This window comes from Rhodnius prolixus, unplaced genomic scaffold, assembly GCF_049639745.1.
Source record: "Rhodnius prolixus isolate KJV_2025 unplaced genomic scaffold, Rpr scaffold_4, whole genome shotgun sequence".
In the NCBI taxonomy this organism is placed as follows: Eukaryota; Metazoa; Arthropoda; class Insecta; order Hemiptera; family Reduviidae; genus Rhodnius; species Rhodnius prolixus.
In genome coordinates this window covers 32,307,925-32,330,762 of record NW_027411614.1, presented here as the reverse complement: position 1 = coordinate 32,330,762, position 22,838 = coordinate 32,307,925, and the positions used below count along the sequence as shown (strand labels likewise).

General features: G+C 31.4%; 1 protein-coding gene across 1 annotated transcript in view; it reads left to right on the top strand.

Moving 5' to 3' along the window:
* The window catches only part of LRP1 (LDL receptor protein 1), a 66,897-nt gene that overhangs the window by 32,047 nt on the left and 12,012 nt on the right, over positions 1-22,838 (top strand). Inside the window, exons 22-64 of the mRNA XM_074131866.1 lie at positions 53-292; positions 889-1,089; positions 1,186-1,390; positions 1,593-1,763; positions 1,843-2,087; positions 2,298-2,429; positions 2,519-2,749; positions 3,005-3,168; positions 3,706-3,868; positions 3,950-4,195; positions 4,366-4,539; positions 5,301-5,435; positions 5,515-5,646; positions 5,722-5,745; positions 5,836-6,107; positions 7,080-7,228; positions 7,380-7,630; positions 7,798-8,031; positions 8,844-9,024; positions 9,187-9,391; positions 10,317-10,506; positions 10,632-10,793; positions 11,033-11,152; positions 11,720-11,848; positions 11,953-12,063; positions 12,409-12,555; positions 12,641-12,766; positions 13,195-13,311; positions 13,454-13,638; positions 13,732-13,930; positions 14,225-14,344; positions 15,327-15,528; positions 16,514-16,590; positions 16,929-17,134; positions 17,240-17,427; positions 18,236-18,453; positions 18,572-18,766; positions 19,815-20,020; positions 20,216-20,377; positions 20,796-20,954; positions 21,627-21,757; positions 22,430-22,567; positions 22,643-22,744. Coding sequence (XP_073987967.1) covers positions 53-292; positions 889-1,089; positions 1,186-1,390; positions 1,593-1,763; positions 1,843-2,087; positions 2,298-2,429; positions 2,519-2,749; positions 3,005-3,168; positions 3,706-3,868; positions 3,950-4,195; positions 4,366-4,539; positions 5,301-5,435; positions 5,515-5,646; positions 5,722-5,745; positions 5,836-6,107; positions 7,080-7,228; positions 7,380-7,630; positions 7,798-8,031; positions 8,844-9,024; positions 9,187-9,391; positions 10,317-10,506; positions 10,632-10,793; positions 11,033-11,152; positions 11,720-11,848; positions 11,953-12,063; positions 12,409-12,555; positions 12,641-12,766; positions 13,195-13,311; positions 13,454-13,638; positions 13,732-13,930; positions 14,225-14,344; positions 15,327-15,528; positions 16,514-16,590; positions 16,929-17,134; positions 17,240-17,427; positions 18,236-18,453; positions 18,572-18,766; positions 19,815-20,020; positions 20,216-20,377; positions 20,796-20,954; positions 21,627-21,757; positions 22,430-22,567; positions 22,643-22,744 — 7,345 coding nt within the window. The remainder of the gene's footprint in view (positions 1-52; positions 293-888; positions 1,090-1,185; positions 1,391-1,592; positions 1,764-1,842; positions 2,088-2,297; positions 2,430-2,518; positions 2,750-3,004; positions 3,169-3,705; positions 3,869-3,949; positions 4,196-4,365; positions 4,540-5,300; positions 5,436-5,514; positions 5,647-5,721; positions 5,746-5,835; positions 6,108-7,079; positions 7,229-7,379; positions 7,631-7,797; positions 8,032-8,843; positions 9,025-9,186; positions 9,392-10,316; positions 10,507-10,631; positions 10,794-11,032; positions 11,153-11,719; positions 11,849-11,952; positions 12,064-12,408; positions 12,556-12,640; positions 12,767-13,194; positions 13,312-13,453; positions 13,639-13,731; positions 13,931-14,224; positions 14,345-15,326; positions 15,529-16,513; positions 16,591-16,928; positions 17,135-17,239; positions 17,428-18,235; positions 18,454-18,571; positions 18,767-19,814; positions 20,021-20,215; positions 20,378-20,795; positions 20,955-21,626; positions 21,758-22,429; positions 22,568-22,642; positions 22,745-22,838) is intronic.

The window sequence follows — 22,838 nt, the reverse complement described above, 5'->3', positions numbered from 1 at the left end:
ATATTTCACTTAGGTTTCATGTTTTAATATCATCTTTACTCCCCTTATTTAGGAGAGAATCAATGTCCTAGTGACTGTAGTCACAACTGTCATCCAACTCCTTTTGGTAGAGTATGCACATGCTCAGAAGGTACCTATCTTCAGCCTGACAACCATACTTGTGTACATTCTCCGCCTTGCTCAAATTGGGATACTTGCTCACAAGGTTGCCACCAAATGAAACGAATAGCAAAGTGCTTTTGTTACGAAGGATACACTTTGCAAGCAGATCATTTTTCTTGTAAAAGTGATGGTAAGCAATTAATATATAGCTCACTATATATTAATTAAAGCATTATACATTGGATTTCTAGGGGGAAAGCTTGATAAAAATTAGTATGATATTAACATATATCTATGAATCTTTATATTTCCAATTTTCAAGATGAATTTATAATTTTAAAGACCATCTTCTTCAAATAGTTTAACTTTTTTTCCAACTATGTAGTTGCCCTCAGTAATGTACTTTATGCGGTTCGATGATAACAATGGATTGTAGAAGCAAAAGGATAACTTTTAATAAATCTTATCTATCAAGTGTGAGAAAGGCAGATATTGAGAAAAATAGTGCTGGGAATAATAAGTTTTTCTGCAGATTATGGTCTATATTTTTCAAAAACCGTGATTAAGTTTACGAAATATTTTTTTTTTTAAATCTTTATTTTCTGATTGTTAAAGAATGTGTATTTTTTTTTTTTTTTCATTAATAAGAAATCAGTTAAGTTTCATCCAATTTTCCCAGACCTGATATTAGTTTGCGTAGTGTGTAAAGTGAACAGTAAACAAGTTTGATCAATGCAATTTTTTTTTATTCTTTGCTGAAACAGGGGCAAAACTTATTTTTTTCAGATCCAGCCATTCCATTTGTAATTTTTAGCAATAGACATGAACTTAGAGGTGTTGATTTACGTACATTTAGTGTCAATGCGTTGATATCAAGTTTGAAGAATACAATAGCTTTGGACTTCCATCACACCGACAAGGGTGATACAATATACTGGACTGATGTAATTGATGATAAAATTTATAGAGGATCTCTCATAGGAGGAAGTGAGTAGATATGTTTTACCTTAATAACGTAAAAATATACTAATAATAATTTTAAAACAAATCTCTTCAAGTATTATTATTTTCATTTAATTATAGCTATAGGTAACATTGAAGTTGTGGTTCAGACTGGCTTGGCCACTGCCGAAGGATTAGCTGTAGACTGGGTCGCTGGTAATTTATATTGGGTGGAATCAAACCTTGATCAAATTGAAGTTGCAAAATTAGATGGTAAATACAGACGAGCATTGATTGCCGGAGATATGGAATCTCCAAGGGCTATCGCACTGGATCCTAGATTTGGGTTGGAGTCATTTTTTTTTTGTTTTACTAATTCTGAAAAGCTTCATGTTCATCTGAATGATACAGTCGTCTGAGACTTTTTCGCAATCTACGTTATTTCTTTAGAATCAAGATATTTTATTCTTATAGACAAAATAAAAATAATAGTTTGCTTCAATTAATTCCGTCAAGACTTTACATTTTTGGTAATATCTATGTTTCAGTCTATTATTTTGGACAGATTGGGACGCAAATGCACCTCGCATAGAAAGGTGCGCAATGACTGGTGAAGATAGAAAAATAATAGTCAATATTGATGAAATTGCCAATGGTGCATGGCCCAATGGATTAACACTAGACTATCAGCTTCAGAGGGTTTACTGGATTGACGCTAGGTATTTGCATTTTTTAAAATAATGTTTGGAAAGGATAAAATGATAATCTCATATGTATTTTTCTTCAATTTTGTTTTAGATCTGATTCTATACATTGTGTAACTTATGACGGTACCTCATATCGACAAGTATTGTCGGAGCATGAACTTCTTTCTCATCCATTTGCTATCAGTTTGTATGAATCACATATCTATTGGACGGATTGGCGATCCAATAGTGTTTTACGCGCTAATAAATGGAATGGATCGGGTGTAGTATTATTACAGAGGACACTTACTCAACCTTTTGATATTCAGGTGTTGCATCCAAGTCGGCAACCTAAGGGTAATCTATTAGTAATATTATATAATAATAAGGGTAGAGATTAGCTAAGTGCTTATCGTATGTTGGATTCCAACGCGGAGATTCCGGGTTCGAATTCAGATGCTGGCCCTTAGATTTTCTCTTCTTAGGAGCTTCTTACAGCTCCCTGTGATAGACGAGAGAATAAATATTTAGTTTATTAAGTTGAATTCAAAATGCTCTCTGTTTTAGCTTATTATAATCCATGTGGTGTTAACAATGGAAACTGCAGTCATTTATGCCTTCTTGGACTAAATTCAACAAGAAAATGTGCTTGTCCACATGTTATGAGGCTTGATCAAGAGAATGGAACATATTGCATAGGTAATTAACTGCAATTAAAGATGTAAGATTTTTTTTTTATTACTTGTAGATTTAAACTTTTTTCGTTTGAAATGTACAATTTTGTTTAGTGAACGATGTAGTACTTCTGTTCTCACGTCCTAATGAAATTCGTGGCGTTGATCTTAATCAGCCACATTATCATACAATACCAACTATTTCTCTACCACATGTAGTCAATCCGACTGAGCTTGATTACCATGCTTCAACTAAGAGTGTATTTTGGACGGATTCAAGTTCTGGAGTTGTTAAAAGGGCTTCTTTAGTTGCTGGACATTTGGCCGAAACCATTCTGGATACAGGTATAATGAGGTTAAATTTTATTAGTTTCTTTACTATTCCTATGAACTGTGTAAAAGCAAACTACTGAAAGGAGCAGGACAATCGAGATGAGAATCTATTTTTCTCAATTAAATTAACCTTGAAAGCCTTGATAAAACGAGTTTAATAGCAAAATAAAGATTACTTACTGTTTAGAGAATACTATTCTTATGGTTGGAAATAAGAGGAGTTAGAATTTGTAATACACCTTTAATTTTTTTTTTTTTTTTTTTTAGGTATTGAGCACCCTACTGGCTTTGCCATAGACTGGATTTCTGGTAATATGTTTGTATCATCTAGCAGTGATGGGCGAGTGAAAATATCTGCTTGTAATGAAAATGGTCAATATGTATCTACAATTTATACAAACGACAAAGTAGGAGCTGATAATTTCTGGCAGGTGGGTACAGTTTTTATAAGTTACGGAACTAATGCTGGCACAGGACATTTTTAATTTTGTGATTTTCATTAAAATAAAAATCTAACCTACTAACTTTTCTTATTCCGTTGCATAATATTTTTCAGAGTAAAGAAATCTTGGTTTTGACTTAATTTTTGAAGTCAGTGAAAATTCAATTTACCCTTTTAAGACAATACCATCAATTAGTTTGCAGGAACAGTCCTATTCTTAAGCTAATAACAAGATTCTATTAAATGTTCAGGATCTATGTGCATATTGGGTTCTATAAAAGCCTAGCTTTGTGACCGTTTTAAAAATGTTAATATCTAAAGTAAAAGATTTTAAAATAATTTTAGATTAAAATATAATCTACATTTGTACATTTAATATACAAAATATCAAAAGTTCTGGTTCCAAAATGACAACATTAAACTTAAATTCCTGGTTCCTTAAATATTTTAAATAGTTGAATTTAATGTTATACCAAACGAAATGGATGGAATTTATACCTAAATGGATGATATATTTTGTACACAGGACCACCAAATACCGTCTTTAGCTGTAGATCCAACCCGAGGCAAACTTTTTTGGAGTGAAAAAAGGGTAGATCTTTTTTTCATCAATGGTGCAAACATGGATGCATCAGACATGCAGACATTATCTTCAACCAAAGAAAATCCAGATCTAGTTGGCGCTTCAAGTAAACTTAGCTTTTGTTATTGCTAATAATAATAATAAAGATAACCAAAATAGAAATTAACAAATAATTTGTTTATTAAAGGTTTAACAATGGATTTCGATATGAATCGTTTATATTGGGTGAATGAAGAAGTTAATAACGTACAATACTTGGAATTGTCATCTAGTCAACGTCAACTAGTAAAATTACAGTTACCCGAGAGCTGCCGACCGACAGCATTGACTATTTATGGTAATAAAGTGTACGTTGCTGATCATAATTCGAGAAGTATTGTCACTTTCGATAAATCAACAGGAGCAAACCAAAGTTTAGTCAGAGATAACACAGGTAAACGGAATTCTATAAAAATAGTTGTTATCTTTTAAACTGACCTTGTAGCATGCAATGTTGACTTTATTTATTTATTTATTTTTTCCTATAAATGACGGGTTTTATGAAAGTTTTTAGAAGTAAATATTTAAAACTCAGTGTTGTGATAAAAAATAATAATTTTGCAGGAAATGTGCTTTCTCTTAAGATTTATGATCCTAAAGTGCAACAAGGGACTAACGCATGTGCAAAGAACAAAGGTAACTGTGCTCATTTATGTTTACCAATATCACCTACGGACAGAGTTTGTGCTTGCGCTACTGGATATCGTGTGGATCCTAACGATCATGCTAAGTGCATAGGTAATAACATTTTATTTTAATTCCAAACTCTAATAGAACAACTTATCTATAATTGACTTAAATTTGGGTTAATCATTTGACACTATTTAAGATTTTGAGAAAATTTCCAAAATTTTGAGAAAATTTTACCAAAGAAAAATAAAACATCAAGAATGGAAGCAGAGTAAATAAAATTTTTTGCTATATAAAGCTTACACTTAAACATTAAACTCCATAATTAAGCCTTGTCACATTATGAGATATAAATTAAATATGTTCCGCTACGCTACATATCTGGAGCATATTTTGCTCATCAATGTGAATAAAAAAAGTTCGGAATAATTTCCATCTTACCCTATCCCTGAGCAGTAAGATGCCAATTATTCTTTTCATATCCATGCGCTCCTTTAGGTCTATTTCAAGAGGCAACTGTTCTTTAAAAAAAAAAAAAAAACGGTGAAAGTCAAAGGATGTTAGTTAATTGGTAACAATCTAGAATTATTTTTATTATTAAATTCCATCTATTTAATTCATTTTACTGCAATAATTTTTTTTTTTTTTAAATAAAAAATGACTTTCTTGTTTTCACCACGTTTTTTTTTATATAAAGATGCATTTGATACAGCCTCAACTTGAAATAAATTTGGAGCATATGGATCTGAAGAGCACATATAAATTGACGACATTTTAAGAGATTGACATCTTACGGCTCAGGAGTAAAGATGCAGCAACAATATGATAATTTTACAATTATTGATATTACTGGATAATTATTATCGCAGGTATTGATGAATTTCTCATTTATTCCATAAACTGGGAAATTAGAGGAATTTCTTTGGACCCTAGTCAGAATGACACCCAAGTGCTGGGTCCAATTTCACGAGTGTCTAGTGCCACATCCATTGATTTTGACCCAGGTATTATTACTTTTATTTCAATGTCTTTTGAAACATCCAACACAAATTTTTCTTAATTAGGCAAAAATTTTATTTATAGTTGAAGATTATTTATATTGGGCTGATTCTGATCATGGTACAGTCACAAGGGTACATAGAGATGGTACTGGCCGGCAAATTGTCGTTGGACACTTCGAGCAAACAGATAGTGTGCCGGTAGATTGGCTAACAGGTATTTCATTTGTGAATTTTGATGTTTGGTTATGATTTCTAGTAAATAATGTGTAATATTTCTGAATTATTATAGGTTTGGCTGTTGATTGGGTGGCAGGTAAGTTGAAATGCTTATGTTTTTAGTTCGGTTATTATTAAATATTTTGCAGTACAATCTTATTTTTCATAAACCATACAAATTGATTAGGCAATCTTTATTGGGCTGATCCGAAGACCAAAGTAATAGAAGTGTCAAGGACTGATGGAAGAGCTCGTTACGTGGTAGTACAAGGCGATGGTCTAGAAGGACCACATTCATTAGCTGTGGATCCTTTTGCTGGCGTTTTGTTTTGGTTAGATAAGGCTGTACCAGGCAGAGTCTTTAGATCCCAGTTGGATGGAGGAAATAGAGCAGCTATAAGTGTCCCTGGAGAACTGTCTTCGTCAGCGTCTCTAAATGATATTGCACTTGATAGGCAGGTAAGATAGTACATTAAAAAGCCTCAGTAAATAAAGTAAAAACTGTTAAACGTTTCTGAATATTACGGTACACGGATTATAAGAATCAGTACTACTTATTTTACTTTTGTCTCAGCGTCAAGAGGAAATATTGTAAATATACGAACGTCAGTTGTTTGAATTAAAAACCTCTCGAAATTGATAATTTTTATAGACAGTTTAAATTAAGTAAGATGCGCAGAGGTATTATTAAAGTTAGCTCAACCCCCGACTGCTCTATGCTGCTTACGTTTCTGTATAAACATTTAGTATAAAGTAAGTGATGCCTATTTTTTCAGGCAGGCTTTGCTGGGTCCAACTCCCAGATTAGATGTCTTGATAATATTGATGATATTAATTATAATTTCGTGGATCACATCCTTTTTTTTCTCTCTTTCAAATGCAAAAAATATGGATCCTGTAGTTAGTTGGGGTAAAATATTTGTGTAAATATTACATGGCTTTCTTGTATGAAATTTGGTACTCCGATTAGATATACCAAATGATCACCAAGAAATCCGAAATGAAGGCGAAGACTACTAATATAACCGGGAAGGTGACAAAAGTAAGTTTTTGGCCTTGCAGTAAAGAGAAAAGAAATTTTAGCCCCAGAAAGGGGAGAAATTGTAAAGGAAGAAGGCGGCCGCTAATCACACCACCCCTGTATATCCTAGGGTTTTGACGGGCTTTATGAATTGTAATGTAGGAATCTATTGGCTACCAAAAACCATTTAGCGGTTTATAACTTGCTATATTTTTATAACTTGCTCTTTCTCCGCTTGCAATCAAGGTTACAAAAAAATTTCGGGTTTCAATGAAGCGTCAACGTTTAGAATAGCGAGACAAAAAGCTAGTGTTCTTAGTTTTTATTCTTCTTCTATGCTGAAGTATAAATATTGAGTGTCAAGTTCTATTGTATTTATGGAATTTTCTTTTTCTTTTTTATTTTTTTAGAATAAATTCATATACGTCTGCGATTCACAATCTAATCATATTTTCCGTATGGATTATTCAGGAAATAATTACAACAAAATTCTTGATCACTCCTTAGTCAGTCCTTATGCACTTACTCATCATAAAGGATATATCTATTGGATAGACCTGTAAGTGTATTTTAAATTTTAAAAAAATTAGACTACGATTTTGCATTCATTAACCACTTTTATAATTCTTACAAGTTTTAAACAGATATTTACAATATTTTGTGTGTGTTATTTAAACATTCATCTTTCTGCTTTATGAATAAATTTTTAGTACTAGCGATCGTGGATCTTTAAAAATGGCAGAGGCAAAACCAAATCCTACAGCGAGACTACTTTCTTCTGGTCTAGGAGATTCGCTCAGAGATTTGACGGTTGTCACAAGAAGTGTATTAGAAGAAGGTACCAATGCCTGCAGTCGCAGTAGTAACCACGGTTGCGAACAATTGTGTTTCTTTAATGGTGAGAGACCTGTTTGTGCTTGTGCTCATGGAAGAGTAGGTCAAGATGGGAAGACTTGCGAAGGTAAATAGATTTTAAATTTCTAAAACTTTAGAAATTTTATGTTCAAAAATGGTTAGAAAAAGAATTACTTATTTCATTATCACTTCTAACTTCGTAATTCTTTGAATTTTGTTAAGAATTTTTGGGATATTCAGAATTGATGAGTACAATTAATTATATTTTTGCAGATTACGACAGTTTTTTGGTATATTCTCTTGTGGACAGAATTGATTCAGTACATCTGACTGGTGATGTCAATCTAAATGCACCTTTTCCATCAATCCATTCAAAAGAATTAATGAGAAATTGTATTGGACTTACTTATGATTTTCAAACATCAACAATTTTCTACTCAGATATTCAAAAAGGTTCAATAAATGCAGTTCACTTTAACGGTTCTAATCATCGAATAATTGTTGAAAGTGAGTTCATTTTTGTTTTGTTTTATAATTCGGCATTGTGTGCCAGTAGATATTACTAGTCTTTTATTTTTATACCATGTATACGTAGCAAGTTTTTATAAGGCTTAAAGGTTATTGAATACTACAAATTATTCTGTTCGAAAAGCAAATTTTTTGAACATTTTTTGTCTATACGTTGAAATCTACATTGAAATTGTACTAAGACTGTACTCGGATTTTCCCCCCTTCATACTAATAATAATAATTTGTCCTCAATGTTTTAAATTAGAAAATTAATATAATAAGAAAATTTTTATTTTTCCAAACCCACGTGGGAAGAGATCACTAGCGTAACTAGTACGTTGCTGGCCCTCATATCAGGTTTTTCAAAAACTGCAAAAAAATTAAAATGGGAGCATAAATTCACCTTTGGTTTTAAAGATGTTAGTTGATCGCTTCAGAAAATGCTACTTGCAGAATAATAGAAAACTATTATATTTATGAATTTAGACCCCTTTAAGAAAGGGGCCTAGTTTTATGTAAGTTCGTAAATATTGATTGGATCCTAATTAGGGTAATAGAGAATTTACTTTATAGGAGGTCTGTTAGAAAACAATAAATTTTTTCTTTAAGCGAAACTGTCTTAAAATTTAATAGCTAATTAATGCAATCAACAAGACAAATTATTTCCCGAATCTAGTGGTTATGGCATTTAAAAAATTGTGAAATACGTTTTTAGTATGTGTCGCTGATGTTCAGATTAATATTTTTTATGGTGAACACAAAAAAAAATTCCCCTTAAATATTAGTGAATAAAAAAGATAATTGTTAAGGACAGGGTAGTGCTGAAGGTGTAGCATTTGGAGCTGCAGAAAATTCTTTATATTGGACTTGCAACAATGTGGCAACTATTTATAAAATGTTATTAAGTAAAGATCCGATGCATCCAGAAGTTGTCATTAAACTAGCCGCAAATGATAAACCTCGAGGAATTGCTGTTGACACATGCGATTCGTAAGTGCATTCTTGGCAATTCTTAGTTGTAATAACATATCGTAGTATAAAAATTTTAGCAATTCTACTCTTTGTGTTTCATTGATCTTTTATCTTCTACTCAATAATATATATATTGGTAGATTCTTATCTCCTTTAATTTAATTTCTTATGCGTATCTAGGCGATTGTACTGGACGAATTGGAATACTCAGCATCCAAGTATTCAGAGGGCTTTTACTAACGGTTACGGCCAAGAGTCTATTATAACTAAAGATATTAGAATGCCCAATGGTTTAGCGCTTGATTATCTAACTGAAAAACTATACTGGGGCGATGCAAGATTGGATAAAATTGAAAGGTGTGATTATAATGGCGCAAATAGAGTGGTAGGTGTACATTTCTTTTATTTACATTACCTGCCTAAATAATGTATTCATTTAAGAAGAAAAATTTATTCAAGATTTTCTGCGCATATATCTTTGTTTAGAGAAATGTCTTATGACAACTTATATATCTTTAACATGTTTTAATCTTTTACAAATTTATAAACTGTGCAACGATTCATTAATGAACCAAAGGGTCGTCACTTGTTTAATGTGATGTCTATAGGTCTTTTCCATCAAAATCACGACTGGTTGGTTGGTGACTAAGTGTTCAATGAAAATTCAAATCGAATTCAAAACAGTGCATGGATAAATAATCACAAACCAATTGGCAACTGATATAAATTGTCTGATGGGACTTACCTAATATTGATTCCAAAAGTCCTCGGCGGAGGTGGTTTTTCAAGTTCGTTTTCTTAGAATATTTCCTAACTAGAAATTTCTCATAACTTCTTTGCTTGAAAGATATCAAAAAAAATTAATTACAGAAAGTTCTGCAGATAAGTTGCGCCAAATGTAAGTGCAATTTATTAGTGTAGAACCCCTTAAAAGGTCTTTAACATATTTTTTGTAAAAAAAATTTTGGAAATAATCAAACATTAGTTGGAGGACCGAAGATTTTTTAGAAATCTCTTGGTAACCGTAGAAAAAGTTATGTTTACCCGGATTTGTTCAACTGAATTGCCAGTAACAACCCGATGTCAGGCAAAGGATTACATAAGTGGTTAGTGCCCTGGGCTCCCGCACGTTTTTCTTACAGCTACCTTCCCTTAATTATTTTTTTCCTGGGAGCCCTTTAAAGTTTACTGAATAGTGATGGATGAAAAAATACTGTCCGATAGCTATAATGGATGCCAATGGCCTCCTTAATAATAATATCCGCAAAACATGTGTATAATTAATAACAGAATTACAAAATTTCTTTTAGGTTTTGGCTAAGGCAACACCTCAACATCCTTTTGATCTTGCAGTTTTTGGGGAATATATTTATTGGACTGATTGGGTGCAACGTGCTGTGATAAGAGCCAACAAATATACTGGTGACGATGTGGTTTGGTTGCGCAAAGATGTGCCCCGTCCTATGGGAATCGCTGCAATTGCCAACACTTCTTACGACTGTAAGTGTTTTTCAGTGTTGATTAATGACTATATTTAAAAAACAAATGCCTAAAAACTATATCTATTCGATTTTTAAAAATGAATGTTTTTAACAATTTATCCGCATCAAATTTTTTTGTTTAAGGTTTTTTGAATCCTTGTCGCGTATTGAATGGTGGATGTTCAGATATTTGCCGACTTGACATTCGTGGGGCAGTACAGTGTTTATGTCCTCCCTCAAAAAAACTAGACGAAGATGGCAAGAGGTGTATATTCATTACTAATAATTCATCCACAACTTCTAACAGTAAGTTTTTTTTATATTTAGATTTAACAAAGTTTGAAAAATAGCAATGCTACCACTTATTAATTTTAAATTTGAATAAATACTTTAGTGATTGGCTGGTGTCAAAAAGAAGTTGTCCGAAACGTAATACATTTAAGAAAATTTATTATTTTTTGACTCCAGCCAAACCATTGGAGTTTATATTATAAAAACACAAACATCGAATTTCTTCAGCTGGTTAACTTTTAATGTTTTTAAAGATACAACTTGCTCGGAAGATGACTTTCAGTGTACGGATAACGTATGTATTCCCTACAGCCTTACATGTGACAAAGTAAATCATTGTGCAGATGCATCTGATGAAGTTATCGATTACTGTGGTAAGTGATTTATTTAATTTAATTTAAATACATACCTTTTCACTACTTTGATTCAACAGCAGTTTATGTAAAGCTAGTTTTGAGAACAATTGGTCGATCGAATACTTTTTAACATTGATATTGATATTGCATTCGACTATAATTTATTATGTATTAAAAATAAACTTTAAACGCCCAGCTATAATACGGGTGAATTTAATTACACTGGGAAAAATAACTTATTTAATGATGAGCAACTAATTAACTATTTACATAAAGTACCATCTAAGAAGTAGTATGACAAAATATTTGAGCAGGATATTCGTGATAATAATACTTAAGCAAGGACTGGTTCTCTGGCTGGCTAAAGGATTTTTTTTTTGTGCCCTTTAAACAACTATACCATCTTGTTCTTTACCTAGTACTCGTATTATCTGCTTCGTTTAAGCATTTAATAAAAAAAGTTTGGCGACTAAATTTTGTTATTTTAATTGATGAAGAAAATTATGTGCGATTTGCCTATTTTGTTTCTTTTCTTGTGAATTGACTATTTTATTCTTGCAAATAAGGGAATGAATCTTTTTTTAGCTACTCGCACTTGTAAGACTGGTTATCACTCTTGTACTAATGGACGCTGTGTATTAGAGAGCAAGCATTGTGATGGAAGAGATGATTGCGGTGATAATACAGATGAGACAAATTGTACCTGTGATCCTCGTAAGAAGCTTTGTTTTAAAAAAATTAAATATAATAATGTTTTCTTATTTGCAAAATGTCAGCAAAAAATAAATAAATGGTAACTATATATTCATATATTTCAGACACTCATTTCCAATGTAAAACAGCACAGCCAGGGCAGCAATGCATTCGCCTTAGATATAGATGTGATTTCGATCCTGATTGTCCCGATGCGTCTGACGAGATGGGATGTCGTAAGGATGCATTGCTTTTTTTTTGTATTTACTTTCTCATGTTTAAAACAATTTTTTTCAATGAATACATTGAAAGTTGTATTAATTATAATCGCGAAAGGGGCATCAAAACTTTTATTTATTTAACAAAATATTAGGACCTCTAGTACTAAAAGTCTTCAGATTTTTGTAAGGACTAATTATAATTATTTTTGTTATGATTCAACCACATCATTCATAAACAGACAAATAAATAAATAATTAATTAATTAAAAACTATATTTTTCTAGTTTGTAATTAATTTGCATATTAATTTTCCTTAAAAGTTGTTTCAATGAAGAAATTCGCTAGCAATATGTTTTTCAGCACCACATAATTGCTCAGCAACTGGTCAGAGAATTCCGCTTATCAATTGCAATTATACTACGGCATGTATACATCCTAGTTGGATTTGCGACGAGCATAATGATTGTTGGGATGACACGGATGAACAAAATTGTACTTATGCAAAAAGTAATTCATTTGAATTGTGTTTATCGAAAACTATGCATAAAAACTAAATAATGTAGAAAATTTTGCATTTTCCTTATCTTTACAGAAACTCCAAGTACTACCTGTCCTCCGAATATGTTTAAATGCGAAGAAAATTTCCATTGTATTAAGGAAGAATGGCGTTGTGATGGTGAAAATGATTGTGTCAATGGCTCAGATGAAGCAAATTGCAGTAAGTTATTTTTCTGTAGAAAATCTTGATTTGGTAGTTCCTTTTAGTTTATCCCCTTTTCGCAAACTAAGGTTGGTTTGTTAATTTTATTTTTACTATACATTTATTGCTATGAATATTAGAAGTGAAATTGAGGGATTTTGGTTGATTATGACTTAACGAATAGTCTTGTATTATATGGCAATTTGATAATCCAGAGTAAAAGTTACTGATCCTTAAGTTGAAATTAATTTGATTAAACACACACAACAGATAAATTATGATTTTAACTATTGAACTGTTGCATTTGAAATAAGGGCCTTCTTTACCAATGAATAAAAATAGAATTAAACCAAAGTAGAATTAAATAACAACATATTTCATACAAATTGAAAACATTTAAATCATTAGTTTAAACAAAAAAATGTGATAATACATTTCAATTTTAGAATATGGCTGCAATGAGAGTCAATTCCAGTGCGCTAATTCTCAATGTATTCCTGCTTCCTGGGAATGTGATGGAACTAAAGATTGTAAGGATGGTAGTGATGAAACAGAAAATTGCAGTAAGTACCATTTAACTTCGCATTGAATACTTAGTAAAAGTAACAAATTTTAGGAAATTGTATCGCTAGATGGTTGTAAGAAAGAAAGATGAAGTAAGCAAAATACCCATGAATATTTATAATTATACTTTTTCTTATTCAGATGGTCGCGAATGTCCAGCAAATCAGTTTAGATGCAACTTAACTGGAAAATGTATCCCACAACGCTGGGTTTGTGATTTAACCTTTGATTGTACTGACAAAACAGATGAACAATTGTGTCTTTCTCAGGAACCTTGTCCTCTGCCAACTCAGTTTCAATGTAACAATGGCAAATGTATAGAAAAGGTGTGAAAATGTTCGAAAAAATATTTAGTTTAAACTTTTAAATTATTTCTTATGATTGTGTAAAAAAATAAAATAAAAAAAAATGTTTGATAGGAGTATTACTGTGATGGGGATAACGATTGTGAAGATGGATCTGATGAACCAGCAACTTGCGCGATAGATGCTGATTTAAGGTGTCGTGACAATGAATTTCATTGTCGAAATGGACATTGTATAAATTTTGCTTACGTATGCAATGGATTTGATGACTGCGGCGATTCTTCTGACGAAGATATTGATAAGGCTTTGTGTAGTGAGTATCGTATATGGGCAGCTTTATTTGTTTCGTTAAGAGTTTTAGAATTTAAGTTTACGCATATATTCTTTCCATATAAACTGTAGTGCATTAATGATAGGATTAATATTATTGAATCGAAATTAGCAATATTTAAAGTCAGGTTATTAAAAATTATAGTTACATTATATATACAATTTTTTTTGTACCATATACCATGTTTTATCTGATTTGTGAAAGTGATAGAGGTGTGCTTTGTTAAAACTCCTTTTATTCATTCATTCAAATTTTAACTTTGATGTTATTTGTTAGAAACTGGAACTTGTCGTGGTGATGACGTATTTGAATGTAAAAATGGATTGTGCATCAATTCAACACTTCTGTGTGACGGCGAAAACAATTGCGGTGACTTTTCTGACGAAGATCGTTGTAGTAAGTATAAAGTTAGCTGCTATTTCTAATGAATAATTATTTAAAATAGTATGAATAGCACTGAATTTTGGTGGGACTGTTCACTTTATTTTATTAAAAAAGGATAAAGAAAAAAAGGCTCTGAATTAAAATTATGAATATGCTAAATCGTAACTGAAGAAGGTTTTAGCTACTTTTTTTTTTTGGAAGGTGAATAGAAATTTTTTAGTTGCGTCCATTTAATCCGGCAATCAAACTGACATGCAGATATATATTTATTTAGATTATTTATAATCTATTTTCACATATTTTCCTTTTAAGTTGGGAAAGTATCGTGTTATCACAGTCGATAAAAATTTAGATTTGTAAGTGCAAAATTAAAATATAGTTTCCCTGTTAACTACCATTTCGTAATTAGAATATCTCAAAATATGTAAATGAGTTGTGCACGAGACAGCTGTCTTCAAATTGTACAAATTTATGTATAACTTTCAACTCTCTTCATCCACAGAAGTCAGTGTCCCTCTTAATTTTACAAAATTATTCATTAGTGCATATAAAATTTGTGTATTTAAACCTTAACTCCGATAAACATTCACTCTTATGCTTTGTAACAATAAAGTTCCCTATCTGCGACTATATTGACGAGATTCCCATTTTAGTGGTATCTACTACCAAAACATGTGATTTAACAGGGCCTTGTAAAGTTGTAATTAATTAAGCACATATTGGAAATGGCATTGCTATTTGAAAATGTAGTAGTAATGCTATTAAATTATGTTATTTGAGTTCCTTTTTCGAAAGTAACTCTACAAACCAGTATCGTAGTGTGTCACGTTTCAACAAGAGATTATGTCTATAAATAGTTCATAAATATTCTAATTTGAAGTATTTTATTGTCAAAAAAGATTTTAAATTTCTGCTACATCTGATTATTTTGAGAAGATAACTTAAGAAGCAATAAATCTTGTTACTCATCTTATTGTTTGTGCTCTTGTTGCAGATATTAACGAATGTGAAGTATCCAAACCTTGTTCCCAGATATGCACGGATCTTCCTGTAGGATACACTTGCTCTTGTATCAAGGGATTTAAACCTCATATTTTTTTTTCACCACATCTGTGTGTAGATTTGAACGAATGTTCTTGGAATTATGCCTCAACATTTCAAAATGGTCCTGCTTGTTCTCAGCTATGCACAAATAGGTATTTGATCTCAGAAATATTTGTGTAAATAAAAAGCAATATGTGTACATACCTACTTTTAATGCGATTAATTTTGAATTTGGACCCTTTTGGGGGAAAAAAGGTGAAATTTAACACTAGAAAGTAAGGTTCATTCAGAACGAGAAGAAAATGTTTCGTAAGTTTCTAAAAAAAAAAAAAAGATCAGCTTTGAAAAGCTGTCGGACAGTTGATGATCTATTTTATATGAAAAATTCGTCTTTGTGAACTTGATTTCGGATGATTTTGGGGAAACTTAAATTAGGTTCAATCAAGACCAGGGGAACTGCCACACATTTAGAAGATTAAGAAGTAAATACTTATTAATGCAGCTAAATTTTAACCAGTTGTTAATGTATATTGTTCTACTTGCGATTTCCACGTCTTCTCATTTCTTTAGTAGTAAGCTTAGTGTTTCTTAACGTTCAACGTTACAAAAATTTACAAAACAAGTTTTTCGATTATTTCATGAAACCAACTTTGGATTTACAGAACTCAAAACAGTTTGAACACTTACAATGTTGTGGACACAACAGATGATATGCATACATGAAACAGTTATGCTGATGCATTTTTAGTAAACTCTATTTCGTAGTTCTGTAGGTACTTCGGGACACTATGCAAGAAAAAAATGAATACTTTTTTCTTCTGGATGGATGGTTTTTATATCAATTCAGCTTTGGTCTTAATATATTTTTTTTCAATTAATTTTGAATCTCAATTGAGTAACTGTTTTTATTTTAATTATGTCCTCCGCAATACTTCCTCAAGACAACGAAGGTTATTGTTTAGAACAGTACTATCAGTTTATAAAAAAAAGTTTGGATATTTTCTTGAAAAACATATGCGAATAACTATTCGGTTAATAGTTTAACCATTTTGTAAATTTAACACTATCCATTGTGTTTAAAGAGAGCATAAATGAACGTTTAATTAATTTACCTTATAAAATATTAATTTGTTGCAGATATGGTGGATACGAATGTGATTGTGTTAACGGTTACGAGCTTAAACCTGATGGATTTTCATGCAGCAGCACTCAAAGTAAGTATTTATCTATATTTTTAAAAATGACAGTTCCAAAAGTATATTAATTAGCTCAACAATTCTTTAAAATTCATTGATTGTCTCATTTTATTCATCAGCATGACTTTTTTCCTTTCCTTTGGATTTTTTTTCTGTCGTCAAATTTTGTCGATAAACTAACTCTAGAGTTGTCAACTTTCACAGGTTTCAAATAATTTCATTACATTAACTAACAGTAAAACTCTAATTAAAAAAGAATTCAAGCTTTTACGGTAGTTACAATGTTTGATATTATTGTTCTGCTTGCTGTTCCAACCTTTGATATATTGAGTAGAGATCGTTTTCGCTCTTTGCAGATTATTCTACATACTTGCTACTTACTAACAAATACTACATCAGAAAATTAGATCTTAGAAGCAGAAAGATGAATATCTTGGTACACAATTTAACAAACTCAGTGGGGTTAGATTATGATATTGAAGAAGACTGCGTTTATTGGAGTGATGTAACCACTATGAGATCTTCAATACAAAAATTGTGTCACGGGGAAACTGAAAAGAAGGTGATTTTGTAATATATTAATTTCTAATTTTTAACCATCATTTTATAAGTATATATCAAGTTTTCTTTCTCTTATTTATAAAAAATGTGTATTTATGTTTATAAGATCCTGCATTCTTCTGCATTGCATAGTCCTGATGGCCTCGCTGTGGATTGGGTTGGACGAAATTTATACTGGTGTGATAAAGGAAGGGAAACAATTGAAGTATCCAAATTGGATGGAAGATTTAGAAAAGTGTTGATAAATGAAGGTCTAATGGAGCCTAGAGGAATTGCTTTATTTCCCAAAATTGGGTAAGCATTTTAAGGAAAGCTCATTAACATCAAGTCACGATTAAATTTTTAAAAAACTTTCACTTTTAATTAGTATGTAGATCAAAATGAAAAAAATTATGTTTGAACACAAAACACCACTGTCTCTTAGTACAATTTGCAAAAAATTGTTCGAAAAACTGCACATTACTCACAATGTGGTGGACACCTACCTTCATTTCCCCTCAAAAAGCTCTAAAAACAATTTTTAGAAACATTCAAAAAAGTTAATTAGAAAATTGAAAATCTGTTCTTCAAATAGGTACTTTCGCTTGTGAAATTTTCTTAAAATCCAAAATTTTACCATTAATTTTTGTTCTGCTTTATAATAAGTAATAAGGTATATAATAAGTGAAGACCTTTTTTAATGCCCTTAATCGATTTTCTTGGAATAACGTTTCAAAAATCAAATTTTAACAAAAATGGGTACTCAGAGTATGAAGAAAAGCGCTGGAGTTTGTCCATTAGTTTTTTTTTTTTTTTTTTTGGCGCATCAACAGCTGAGGTCATTAGCGCCCGGAGCTTTTTCCAGTGCACTGCCGGCCTCCGGACAGTGTTCTCTCGTTACAGACAACACTGTCCATCACCGGACAGTGAGCTGTAAGAAGCTCCTAGGAAGAGAAAATCTAAGGGTCAGCTGCTGGATTCGAACCCGGGACCTCCGCGTGGGAGTCCAGTATGCTAACCTCATAGCTAATCCCTTCCCTGTTTGTCCATTAGTATTTTGTATTGTGGAAATATGTGACTGATTGTGTTTTTTAATTTTAATTTGTATAAATTATACTTTTAGAGAGATGTTCTGGTCAGACTGGGGAGATAAACCACACATTGGCAGAGCATGGATGGACGGTAGTAACTCAAATCAAATAATAACGGAAAATTTAGGGTGGCCAAACGCTCTTACTATTGATTATGATATGAACCTTCTATACTGGGCAGATGCCAAACATGATTATATTGACTTGTCTGATCTTAATGGCAGAAATAGAAAAAGACTATTCAGTAGAGGTATTACATCATTAGAAAACTATTGCCTCATTTATCTATTTAAATCTACTTTTGCTGAATTTAAGGCAATTTAATATATGTTTTTTAACCCACTTTATTTTATTTTTTTCAATTTCAGCTCAAACACCAGATCTGAATTTGCATCATGTATTTGCCTTAGCTGTTTTTGAAAATCATATTTTCTGGACTGATTGGGAGACTAAGACAGTGGAGATGTGTCACAAAACTACCCCACATAATTGTTCGTCCATAGCAAACACTGTTCATAGACCGATGGATGTACATGTTCACCATCCATATCGTCAGAAACCTGGTATGTATGAAAGAAATAAATAAGTTATTTGTGAACACTGAAATGATTAAAAATTATTTAATTTTTAGCAGTCTATTTGTTTGTAAATAACCAGGAAGAAAAAGCAGCCACTTAGTTCATAAATGTATAAATATGACTTAGAAATAGAATTTTAAAAAACTTCTCTCATATGAATTTTTCGTGATAAATATTTCAAAAGTGGCAACAGCTACGTACGGCTGATTTAGATATTGTATGTACTATGTCAATTGTATATATAATGTTTAATAAATGGCTATTATTATTGTTAATATTATTAAGAAAGGAGATAGAAAGAAATGTAGCAGCTATAGAGGGGTATGCGTACTGAAGATTTTGTGCGAATTAAGAAGAAACAGGTTAGGTATTCTACACGTAACCGGAACAATGCGGTTTTTCAGCAGGAAGATCAAGCGTTGATCATATAACATTTACACTTTCTCGCTTGCGCTTAGAACAGAAAGGTTCAACTAGTTCCATTGGTCGCCAATGCCAGTAACTCAACAAAAGAAAAGTTATTATGACCTTGAGCCACTTTGAGCCAGAGAGCCAACTGCTTACTTAAAAAAGATTAAATTATTTCGTACATTAATTTTGTTTTATGTATAATATAAAGAAAAGTATTTGCCTTACTTCCGCATGCCAAATTAAACCTACCTCACTGCTTTTTAGTTTTAAATACTTAATTATTTTAAAACGTTTCGATCCGCTCTGGAGCAATCATTAGTTAAGCAAATAAAGAAAAAATTTAAAAATGTTAAGGCATTTTTTAGATTGATAACGTTTTAAATTAAAAAATGTTTTTAAGATTAAAAGTGGGGCTTTTAACCGTTGAGTACATTGAAGATCAGTCTATTACTGATTTAAAAGAAGAATAGAACTATACTTGCTTTGAAAGAGAGGAAGTAATATGTATGTTTCACAAGATTATTATCCACCTGTTCAGGCAATAATTTCCAAAGGAATAATTTTCGTTTGTATATTGGTTAATTTAAAGATTAATCATTATGTTTTAAAATTACTTTTTCAGTTGATCATAACCCTTGTGAAAATAACGGTGGCTGCTCTGCTCTGTGTTTATTGCAACCAGAGGGACGCAAGACTTGTGCGTGCCCTGAATTTTTTGTACCCAGTGTTGATGATCCTCGTAAATGTGTGAGCAATTGCACAAAAGCACAATTCAAATGTGAAACTACCTACAAATGTATAGCTTTTTGGTGGAAATGCGATAAAGTGGTAAGGTTTTTTTTTTTTCTATTTCTATAATTTTTTATTTTTAATTAATATTTGAACCATAATAATGCAAGATGATGGATGATTTTTCGGTTACCCTTTTCAACCTAATTAATAGAAATTACTAATCCCAATTTATGCAATAGAAATTCATTTTAAAGTTTAAAATTCATTTGTGGTAATTGTTTTGATTGATAGGATGATTGCGGCGACAGTAGTGATGAACCCGAAGATTGCCCTCCTTTCAATTGTGTCCCAGGACAATTTCAGTGCAAAAACGGCAACTGTACGCATCCCTCGCAGATTTGTAATGGTAATGATGAATGTGGAGATGCATCAGATGAGGAAAATTGTAATGAGGTTAGGAGAAAACTATTAATTAATGAAGAATAAGATTTAAAAAGTTTCTAATATTTTATCTATTCAAAGGTGTGTCTGTCTCTATTAGTTTTAGTTTTTTGTTTTAAGTTCTGTACAAATTCTTCACTTTTCGTATTTCATTTTCTTATTCTCATTTCTTCATTGTTCGTCTTAAAGTGCGGCAAAAAACACTGATTTGAAATATTTATTTTGAAATTTATTAGTTAAAAATCGTTGGTATTTTTTGACTGACTTATGATTTTATTTATTGTTTTGAACTTATAGTTATGAAATAACTACCTAATGGAATAAGGAAAGTAATCCTAAAATCTGAACCACTTTGGTTATATGAGATTAATTTAGGATTTTTAATTTTTTAAACTAATTTTTATTTAACGATGTAATTTTTTTTTAACAGTATCCTTGTATGACAGAGTCTCAGTACAAGTGTGAAGGCAATGAAACAGTAATTTCTAAATGTATTTCACGCACTAGCCGTTGTGATGGCAATAAAGATTGTTTCTTTGGTGATGATGAAGAAGATTGTGATTCTGAATGTTTAGATAATAGTACACATGTAAGTTCTCATTTTATTTATACTAATAACCTTTAATTTAGGAAGGGATTAGCATGGTTGCTTGCTGTATTCTCAAGCAGGAGCTCCCGGATTTTGAGTCCAGCTTCATTTATATTTGCTCTTCTTGTAACAAAAAACGTTATTACATTCGAGAAGGCTCAGACTAAAGCCAAAAAAAAAAAGTTCCTCGTTCAAGGCCTTGGGAATATGTTACATTAACGTTAGTAGTAACATTGAGGAGTAGTTAACGGTAAATTTGAATTTCATTTATAAGTACATTATGTAAGGAACATATGGATATAACTAATAAAGAATACGTTATCTTGTGGTCTAGAATATTCATTTTCTGGGCTCGTGGCGTCTCTCTCAGCATATTAATCATCTCCACCATCCATACTAACCTCTACTTCAAACATTATTTCTTGAAGGCTTTAGAGATAGTTTGGGTTTAGGAAATTATTAAGTTTAGCTTACTCTTTAATCTTAGAGGAATACATTAGATGATTTGTAAACTCTTGCTTTCCATTGTTAATATATGTAAATATATATAATGACCGATCGCAAATTTAAAAAAAATGTATGTATTTTATAAGGATGTAAAGAATGGTAATATCGTCTACTTAAAGCTATTATTTTGGAATATTTCGAATAATTAATATTATTTTTTTCCAGTTCAAATGTGCTAATAACAGATGTATACCAGATGTGTGGGTCTGTGACAGTTCGGATGACTGCCAAGACGGCTCCGATGAACTGGAAGAATTGTGTAGAACACGAAATTGTACTCAGCCAGATGCGCATAGGTATTTGCTAATAAATATGCGGCATTGCAATTTCTATATACTCTTTTTTCTTTTTTTAAAAATATATTGGATTTAGTATAAAAACATTGTTTTAAATCCCGACTTTCTCACGGATTTTTCTGGTGAATACTCATTACCGCAAATCTGCCTAATTTCTATACTGTCTTCTTATGAGAATTAAAAATATGTTTATAATCTAATTAGTGAATAGTCATGCCTTAAATTATAATGAGATATTTTTTTCGATAATGAGAATTTATGATTGATTTCCTGTTGTAAATATCAGATTGAGGTTAACAAAATGGAACTTTTATTATATTTAAGTTTGTACACGCTTTAAAAACATTTTCTTACTTTTTGTTTTTGCGAAATTTTCTATAAAGATAGAGAGTATTTTCCTTCAGCTTCGCATACCTATTACTTAGATAAAAATGTGCAATGATTCGTGCCAACAGTTTCGCTTTATGTTTTAAAAATTAGCCCTACTTGGAATACTCTCTAATCTTTAGAAGTCTGGAGGATCGTTTATCTTTCTAGAAGCACTTACTTTGCGGATAACACTTACTTATTTAGTGCACTAAATTCAAGTTCTTGAAAAAAGTAAAGATTAAAATTGGTTATTTTTTTTTATTTTGGATATATTATTGAACATATTTTTATTTTTACCTTTAGATGTGCTAGTGGCCGTTGTCTGCCAAGCCAATGGGTATGTGACGGAGGAGTGGATTGCCCTGATGAATCAGACGAACCACCATCTTGTAAAGTTGAAAGGACATGCCAGACTACCTACTTCAAATGTGAAAATAACAAGTTGGTTTTTAGTATTTGAACCTTGATTTAATAACCGTAATATCACATTACTTGTATAAACATTAAAATCTTTAGGTGCATTCCTGGACGATGGAGGTGTGATCATGATGATGATTGTGGGGATGCTTCTGATGAAAAGAATTGTACTCCCAGAAATTGTAGCGAATCGGAATTTAGGTAAAATGCTTGATATTGTTTATTTTTATTTATTTTTTTTGTTTTTTTTTTAAGTAAAAGTTTATTTACAATTGTTGGCACTCTTAAATCATAA